Below are 9,904 nucleotides of genomic sequence, written 5' to 3'. Positions count from 1 at the left end.
TTCACCGAAATCGCATTCATGGCAAGATTTTTTTTTCCATTATTTGAAAGAATTTTTATTGGACAATTTTCATTTTTCAATATTATTTATATTAAAAAAACCCTAAAAGAAAATTCTAGTATAATATAATTTTTAATATAATTTTTAAAAATTTAAATTTCAACGGTACATTATAGCCTTTCACACTAAAAAAAAAAGTATATTCATGAAAATTAAGGACCGACAAGTCGTGAACATCTCTAATTTAAATCTCTTATTTTACGAAAATGAGTATATGCATTAATATCTTTTAGAAAATATTATATTTTATATATTAAAAATATTATTAAATTTTTTTAAAAATAGATAACTTTCTATGACTCCCATACAACATTCCTTCCTTTTATCTTTCAATCCAGTGGGTCCCACATGCTTTGAGTTTTTAATCAATAAAATCATTATATAATAAAATGTTCATAATTGTTTTTTTTTTAAAAAAAACCACTACGATTGTATATTAATTTATATTTTTGCATTATACATCAAATTATTTTTAGAATTTTTTTAAAAACTATATCTAAATTATAAAAAAAAAAAAAAAAACAACAACAATAAGAGAAAATAGTTTCTAAAAGATAGTTTTTTATTTTCACAAATTTTTCTAAAAGTCAAAATCATTTTCGAAAAATAAAACACAAAATATTAACCCCGAAGAATTGTTGTAAAAATATTTTGGTCTAATTAATTTATTATCGTTATATATATATATCCATCTTTTTCAATTTCATATTGTTCGAGGTAAACCCTGTAAAGTATGATTAAAATGATAAATTAAATTAAAGTAGAAATTAAAATTTAATGTTATACGTACGATATACGCATGTATGTATGGCATGTATGTAAACGAAATGGCCCATCATTGACTAGGTTTCTATTTCAAGTCTCTTAACTCAACCCAAACAAGACTTTCAAAGTTTTATTTAATTCATTTATTTACCTTTGAAATAATAATATATTTCAAATTAAAAAAAGAAAAAAATTAAAAGAAATGCCACGTGTAAGACTAGGTCTAGGAATAGGGTCAGACCGAGTCCCCAATCAGGTCTCCTCTGTAATTTTGACTCGTTCAAACGCGGCTGCTTCCACAACCCAACAAATTTTTTATTATTATATTAATTTCCACCACACCCTTTTTTTTTTTTTTTCTTTTTTTAATATTTATTTTATTATTCTTATTTTAAAAAATAATTTTTTTAAAAAGTGGGACGTGTACCAGATCAAATCAATCTACTTTTGGGACTCATTTTCGCATGATATTTTCTTTTTTTAATTCTTAATTTTTTTTAAAAAATATTTTATTATAAAAAAAAAACAACTTGCTTTGTTTTTAAGCATATTTTTAGCAGCTGTGTTTAAAATTTAATTAAATTATATTTTTAGTTAAAAAGAATAAATAAAAGCTTAATTTGTACTATTAGCCTTTTTTTAAATAATCATTTTTAAGATCAATCACGAATAACTAAGTAGATTGGATTTTTATTTGACCCAAACAATTTAATATAAATTATTTTAAATCAAATTTAATTATTAAACTTTTTTAAAAAGATTGTTAAATGATTTCACTGTAATTTCCATGAGCTAATTATGTGGAATTGGCCACTAATTAATTTTATTTAATTTGCATGATATTTTGCTTCAATTTTAAGCTGAAATTCACCCCCACATTAACGCATTTGATTATGGAAAATTTTATTCTTGTTTTTTATTTTCTATAAAAAAAAAAAAAGAAAAAAATTGATTAATATAAATATTATAATCCGATTTAGGAGAGTTGACATTTAATTCCATTGCTGAATAATATAATGATTAAGCTTCCGATATTAATTATGACATGGAGGAGTATATGAATAAACCGAGACCACAGTAATTCTGTAATTAAGATGTTTTATTTAGAGTAATTCTATATTGAGGACGTCTTAGAAATTTGAATGAGGACATAATATGCTGGAAGGACTAGTGTTGGTTTGCGGAACTTAAAAAGTAAAAAATAGGTAACATGACCATGTCGTAGATGTGATGTCCCACATTTGTTGGGGAGGAGAACAAATCACCCTTTACAGGGGTGTGGAAACCTTCCCCTAGCAGACGCGTTTTATAGCCTTGAGGGAAAGCCCGAAAGAGAAAGCCCAAAGAGGACAATATCTACTAGCGGTGGATCTGGATCGTTACAGTAGATGATGCATGAGAATGTCGAGGAATTATTAGGTGCTAGTTTTTATTGTGGATGGATAAAGTGGGAGGGTCATGGGAATTGAAGGAGACATGGATATGGATGTAAAAGTATGGTGTCCAAATTTGGTACATGAGTTTTGGTGGTCCACCTTAACAATTATTAAGATGCTAAAAAGATAGGTGGGGAAGTGTTCGTGAAAATGACTTTTAGCTACTAATCATTTCGTATTTTAGATAGATATATAGGTGGGTGGATTGTGAGGTCCTACGTCGTTTGGAGAAGGGAACGAAACATTTCTTATAAGGGTATGAAAACCTCTCCCTAATAGACACGTGTGATACGTAACGGGTCAAAACAGACAATATTTGTTAGCGGTGGGCTTGAGTTGTGACAAATGCATATATCTCCCTGTATAATTGTATGATATTGTTCACAATATAGACCCTCGTGACTTTGTTTTTTTGTTCCACCCAAAAGGAATCTACCAATAAAGACAACTTTCCTCACTTATCTACTCACGATTTCTTCTTTTTTTTACCCACCGTGAGATTTTGTTTGTAACAGCCCAAATCTGCCACTAGCGGATATTGTCTGCTTTGACCCATTACGTATTGCTATCAGTCTCACAAGCACATCTATTAAGGAGAGATTTCCACACCCTAATAAAGAATGTTTCGTTCTCTTCTCCAACCGATGTAAGATCTCACATTATTTCATATTAGAATTTGAAATCCGTATTTGACACCTTATAACCTTGATATTCCTCTACATCCCTACGACATGATTCCGTCACCTACTTGTTTGAAACTACTTCTAAAAATGAATCATTCACATACTTCTTAAGAAAATTTTATAAACACGTTCGATTTTGAAAGTTTTATAATTGAGTCACTAAAAAAAAAAAACATCTTATTAGATTTTTTGAAGCATTTTTTAATTATTATATTATCATAATCACTTTTATTCCTGTATTATCTCAGTTCATTTATATACTTCTCATTTACACGAATATAAATTATTTAAATTTTAATTTTAATTTAATTAGGAAGGGATTCCAAATATTTATTGACGTGGGGTTTCCGTACAATGACGACGTAATTTAGGCTTCGCGTCAATTTCCGGTTGGCTCCCAATAAATATTTAAAAAATTATTATTATAATAAAGAAAATGAAAAAGACTTTTGGACAGAGTCTCTTCTCCCAAGTCCAACGCTGTTCCTTCAAGTCAACCCTGTTAGGGTTTGTTCCATTCTCCTCATTTCCCCCCCCTTTTTTTTTTATTTCCATTTTTTTTAAAAATATTCCATAAATGTTAAAAATCTAATATAGACAAAAAAAAAAAAAAAAAAAAAAAAAAATCAACATAGCGGTGAAAGAACGATATCCAAATACGTCGACGAATATACATTTTTTAAATAAATAATAAAGCTCGTAAATATTTTATATATAAAAAATTAAAAATTCAAGAATTTATTAAACACATATCGAGAATTAAAAGACCTAGATAGACACCACCATAAAAATTTATCGACATATTAAATATTTTTTAAAATCTTTATGAATGGGTAAAATTTTTAGCAATTTTATGACGTTGACTTATTCTATCTAAGTCAACCAAAAATAATATCAAACCTTCGGTGTTACTCCAAAGAAAGAGTACAAGAAAAAAAAAAAAAATACTTTAACTATATATTATATTAACAAATATTAATACGAGTAAAAGATGGGATATGCACGTAGCATCGATCTTATCTTAGATAAAAATTTATATAAAATATTTTTTCAAAACCTATTTCAATTTTGTTTTTTTCATTTAGTTCTTATATTTTGACTAAATCTCACAAAATTCACTCGTTTTCTTTTAAAGTTCACTCTAAACGTAACAAATTACCAATTTGAACAAATCTCAAAGAGTTTTATTAAAATATAACCATTAAATTAAATATTCAATTTAAAATTAAGTCAAAATTTTAATAATTTCTAATCCAACTCCGTTGTCTAAAAAAAAATAATGGATTAATTTAGTTAATAAATTCTCGTAATTTTTTCTTTGAGACACAATTATATATATATATATATATATATATATATATATATATATATATATATATATATATATAGTATAATTTTATAATTAAACTAAAATTATAAAAGTAATAACAATGGGTTTTATTTATTGAAACGTACAATAAAAGTTAGTTTACTTTCATTAAGAAAAGGAAAAAAAAGAAAGGGAAAAAAAGGCGTTGGCACGTGTGAAAGAAAGAGAAAAAGCAGAGAGCAGAAGGAAGGGGAGGAAGAAGATGAAGAAGAAGGTTCTGAGGCAAGTGGTGGTACACAGAAATCAATTCTAACAAAGCTTCGTCTTTTACTCATCACAACAAACAAATAAACTTTCCCACACGCGCTCTCTCTCTCTCTCTCTCTCCTTCTTTCTCTCTCTAAACATGCTTCACCTTCTCTCCTCCATTTCCCATGAATTTGCCACGTCATTTCCCCCACTTTATCCAACCACCGCCTGCCGTCCCCCCTCTCCATTTCACTCCAATTCTCTCTCTCTTCCTCTCTCTCTCTCTCTCCTCAGCTTCAATTTCCTCACCTTCCTTATTCCATTTTTCTTCCTCTCTTTGTTCATGTCATTCACTCCCTTCCTCGAACCCCACTTCGATTTGATTCTATTCAATTCGATTTGTTTCACAGCCCCTTTTGATCCATAGTTTCTTCTCTCTCTCTGATTTCATCTGGGGTTTGCTTATTTCTCTTCCTTCTACCATGCCTGCTTGGTGGGCAAGAAAATTCAGTAAAAACAAAGAGCATCACAATCCCCCCACTAATTTTCTCAACTTCTCTAAATCTTCTACTTCATCCCCTAAATCTGAGCCTAAGAAGGGGGCAGACACCCCCAGGAGCTTCGATGACCTCTCTTCTCTGATTTTCTCTCGTAATTCCCCCAGGCCTTCCAGGGATCTGGCCTCTTCTGGGGTTGCTGATGGCGGCGGCGGCTCTTCTGGGTTCTCTGGTTTTGACTCCGATAGTGGGGATAAGAGTCACCCTCTTCCGAGACCTGCTACTCCCCCCGCTTTTGGGATTGATCATGGAGTCGGGATTGGATCTGGGTCTGTTTCGGTTTCCAGTGTTAGCTCTTCTGGGTCTTCGGATGATCATCCATCGAATCAAGAACAGCTTCAGTTTGGAGCTTACAGGTGGGTGGGTTTCTAATTTTGAAGATTTTTCTTGTTTGTGTAGTGATTTCTTGTTCTGAGTTTGTGGATGATTCTAGGTTTTTGGCTGGAGATGACTTATCGTTTAGATCCTGTTGTGAACTTGAAGGACTTAAGTCCTCTGTTTAACAGAAGATTCCCCTGTTTCTGTATAATAGAGGATTTTATTGATTGATCTTATTGCGTAGTGTTTCTGTAATAGAGGATTTTATTGATTGATACTTCCATTTTCAAATCTACTCGTGACTGCTTCATAAGGTTTCACTCAACTGAACGAAAAGAATTTAGAGTTTGTTTTTACAGGACACTCATAGTTCCATCGGTGAGATATTTAGAAGTAATGGCTACTCAAAAGATGAAGATCTGTAATGCTTTTAGTAATTTTAGTCCATATGTTTCGAATTTTACTTAGAGGATTTGCTGATACCAGAATAGAGGCAAGGCCAAGAAGTCCTGGTCCAGGATCGAGAGGACCCACGAGTCCCACATCGCCTCTAAACTCACGGTTCTGTGGCATGAGTCTCGAGTCTCCGACCGGCAAGCTAGATGATGGGAAGAGTCGATGTCATAAGCTGCCGCTTCCTCCAAGCTCTCCCACCAGCCCTTCTTCGTTGACCAGCACGAAAGCTGTCAATATCGGTGATAACGACCCGGCTACCCAATCGAAGTGGAAGAGAGGAAGGCTTCTAGGAAGGGGAACATTTGGGCATGTTTACCTTGGATTTAACAGGTAATGGTGGTTTTGATTAAGATATTTTCGTGTTCACATTGTAATAAGATGGATTGGAACTATATTTTCAAATTTGGGATTGTGTGTCGACCAAGATACGATTCATAAACGATGTTGTACACTCTCGGTTCGTATCTTGCTTAGTTGATCAAACGAACTAGTTTGTAGTTAACCTCCCTGTTAGCATCTCATAGGAGCACTTAGTCGATCAAACGAACTATTGTGTTAGTACTTCTCTAATCCTTCTTCTTGGATTCATTGCAGTGTAAGTGGCCAAATGTGTGCAATTAAGGAGGTCAAGGTTATTAGCGATGACTCGACATCGAAGGAATGTCTCAAGCAATTGAATCAGGTTGTTCTTATTCTCCAGTTCGAGTACTTAGGTGTATATTTGTTTGCTATATTCGCTTTTAAGCTATACGTTTTACTATCTTGATACTTGGTTGTAATTCTAACCTATCACTCCGTCTAAACAGGAGATAACCGTGCTCAGTCAGCTGTCGCATCCGAACATCGTCCGGTACTATGGTAGTGAAATGGTAAGCACTTTCATACTCTGTTGAAGGCTACTTTCTAATAATAATGAACACAAGTTTCAAAACTTCTGAACCAATCTTACGTAATAAATTTGCTCTATCAGGGTGACGAATCGCTCTCCGTCTATTTAGAATACATCTCTGGTGGCTCAATCCACAAATTACTACAAGAATATGGCGCCTTCAAAGAACCTGTTATAAGAAATTATACCCGAAAGATTCTTTCTGGGCTTGCGTATCTGCACGGGAGAAATACAGTGCATAGGTATTTTGGCTGTAAATACTGCTCTGGAATCGTATGTTCATACGTGTGGGTCCTTATGTACTTCTCATGGCAGGGACATCAAAGGGGCTAATATCTTAGTGGATCCAAATGGCGAGGTCAAGTTGGTCGACTTCGGCATGGCAAAACATGTATGTGAATTAACTCGTCTTCTCAAATGTTACTATTTTTTCCTTGTCCTCGACCGAGCCACAGTTCTAAATAAGTAACTTCAAATGCTTTGGCTAATGGAACTGACTGCTAAATTTACTTTTGGGTTAGAAGTTCTGATATCAAAATATTTTGACAATTTGATTGATTTAGAATTTATGTTTTCTTTTTTGTTTGAATCAGATGACGAATTGTACTTCGATGCTTTCGTTCAAAGGCAGTCCTTATTGGATGGCCCCTGAGGTACTTTTTATCACGTTGTTCCATTCCCCCTGCTTTAAATAACAGACCGAAAAGCGAGTACTACAAAAAGAATTAACGAAAAGGAAGAATGTGAGATCCTACCTCGGTTGGAGAGGAGAACGAAACATTCCTTATAAGGGTGTGGAAACCTCGAAAGGGAAAGCTCAAATAGGACAGTATCTGCTAGTGATGGGTTTGGGCTGTTACAAATGGTATTAGAGTCAGACACCGGGCGGTGTGCCAGCGAGAACGCTAGCCCCCAAGAGGGTGGATTGTGAGATCCCACATCATTGGGGAGGAGAACGAAGCATTCCTTATGAGAGTGTGGAGACCTCTCCCTAGTAGATGCGTTTTAAAAACCTTGAGGGAAAGCCCAAGGAGAACAATATCTAGTAACGGTGAGCTTGGACTGTTACAAATGGTATTAGAGTCAGACACCGGATGGTGTGCCAGCGAGGACGCCGTGCTCCCAAAGGGGGTGGATTGTAAGATCCCACATCGTTGGAGAGGAGAACGAAGCATTCCTTACAAGGGTGTGGAAACCGCTTCCTAGTAGACGCGTTTTAAAAACCTTGAGGGGAAGCCCATAGAGGACAATATCTGCATGCGGTGGGTTTGAGCTGTTACAAATAATTACATTCTTCTGTATTATATTGAACCTTTTCTTTTACTTGTACACCTACACTATGTCCGTCTTAACAGTTTCTCATTTCTCGTTTCTCGTCGTGGAATCTCAGGTTGTGATGCATACAAATGGTTATAGTCTTGCTGTAGATATTTGGAGTTTAGGGTGTACGGTTCTCGAAATGGCAACGTCTAAGCCACCTTGGAGCAAATACGAAGGGGTACGCATCTTCCTCGAACATTTCTCTCCGAGTTTTTGTTTACTCTTGATGTTAAATTCTCTGGGTCCATATTTATCTTATATTTTGGAACTAACAGGTGGCTGCCATATTCAAAATTGGAAATAGCAAAGATATGCCTGAAATCCCAGACCATCTCTCCTATGATGCTAAAAACTTTGTGCAGCTATGTTTACAACGCGATCCATCGGCACGTCCTTCCGCTGCAGAACTGCTGGATCACCCTTTTGTTCAAGATGCAGTAACACCAAGAGCATCAGATGTCAACTTTTCCATGGATGCATTTCCCTTTAGCTTCGACGGATTCCAGACTCCGGTAGGTTGCTCGTGTTATTTGAATCGCTTGAATTGAGAGACCTCTTGGATCGTTCTGCTTAATCTGTTTAAAGTTGATTATAGAGTTGAAATCTTTGCATCTATGTATGCAGCCATTGTTAGATCAGCATCCAAACAGAAAAAGTATAAGCATATGTGATGGAGACTACGTGACAAACCCGACAACCTCGTCGAGAGCTTTGAGGAGTCCTCCTAGGTACTCAACATCCTGTCCTTTACAATCTCCTCTTTGTCTTAGACCATGTCTCAGAGATTGATGCATCATATGCTTTATGTGCAGGGGAAATGCACGAATGATCACGTCCTTGCCTGTCTCTCCGTCTTCGAGTCCGTTACGGTCGTATGGCCCGCTACACCAGAGCTGTTATCGTTCACCACCTCACACATCTTACATGGGGTTGGGTCAAAGCTGTTACAATTCAAACGAATACGCATATAACACGAGACCAAACACATTGTTCACTCTCGACCCATCACGAGATTCATCGCTATTGAAAGTGCAGACTCATGGTGGATCACCAAGAAGACCTCTTTGACTATAAACGTTTAATGAAAAAGAAGAAGAAAAAGACATCTTCCTCATATCCTCAGGTGTAAATTTATCCATTGTGTATCAGAGAGATTTGAGTTATTGATGAATGGACGATGGTGGGAATGGGATAAAGCTTTCTTAAGCAATGGGGATATGATGTATTTTCTTGGAGAAATCTTGTGAGTTATAACAATATTTTTTTGGTTCTTGTAAAGGAAAGGTGGTCTGTACATGTAATAATCAGTTTTTGTTTATTACTACACCGTGACACCGACACCGAGTGTAGCGCACTGCAGTTTAATCTGTCGTTTTTTTAGCTTGACTTGCTAAAAACGTCATTGATAGCCACAAAAAGAATCCATAAAACTTTATCAACTCGCACAATTTGACCCTTCGAACATAAAAACATAGTTAACAATCTAAATCAAGTTGTTAATTTCGACTAAACGATGCTCCAACATTTTGTAATACCATTTTAAGTTCGAAATTTGCCCCAAAACGTTTTTCTTTCTAGAATTTTGAATGAACTTAAACATCTCTTCGAGAATCAAATTGATGATTGGATTTCGATACAACTCACTATATACATTTGTTTAACAATGATAGGAATGTAGATCGAATTATCTATCGGTAAAATTGGTATTTTTTGTATTGAGTTATGCTCAAATTGACTATTAAATATATCTTTAGTACATTAACAAAAACAAAGGCTAAAGCAATAAAGCAATAGATTTCTAGGGTTTCTACTTTCTCATTTGGCTTCTTTTGGTCTGAAAGAGAAGAAAGGAAGCAATGGAA

At 34.6% G+C, this 9,904-nt stretch overlaps 1 protein-coding gene across 2 annotated transcripts; it reads left to right on the top strand.

Annotated features, from left to right (window-relative positions):
* Positions 1–4,643: 4,643 nt before the first annotated feature.
* LOC111781496 (mitogen-activated protein kinase kinase kinase 3) lies at positions 4,644–9,366 on the top strand. Of its 2 annotated transcripts, none has more exons than XM_023662127.2 (11): positions 4,644–5,415; positions 5,846–6,163; positions 6,428–6,515; positions 6,640–6,702; positions 6,804–6,964; positions 7,038–7,113; positions 7,316–7,375; positions 8,113–8,220; positions 8,318–8,554; positions 8,667–8,765; positions 8,853–9,366. In XM_023662127.2, the coding sequence occupies exons 1-11, from the start codon at positions 4,985–4,987 to the stop codon at positions 9,108–9,110; spliced, it is 1,899 nt and encodes a 632-aa protein (XP_023517895.2). In that variant the 5' UTR covers positions 4,644–4,984; the 3' UTR covers positions 9,111–9,366. The 2 variants fall into 2 exon arrangements, with proteins under 2 accessions (XP_023517895.2, XP_023517894.2); XM_023662126.2 differs by having other exon boundaries at positions 4,649–5,415; positions 8,667–8,770; positions 8,855–9,366.
* Positions 9,367–9,904: the final 538 nt, after the last annotated feature.

The sequence above is a fragment of the Cucurbita pepo genome, chromosome 19 (genome assembly GCF_057944985.1).
Source record: "Cucurbita pepo subsp. pepo isolate OVF chromosome 19, ASM5794498v1, whole genome shotgun sequence".
Classification (NCBI taxonomy): domain Eukaryota; kingdom Viridiplantae; phylum Streptophyta; class Magnoliopsida; order Cucurbitales; family Cucurbitaceae; genus Cucurbita; species Cucurbita pepo.
This window is presented reverse-complemented; position numbering and strand designations above follow the sequence as displayed.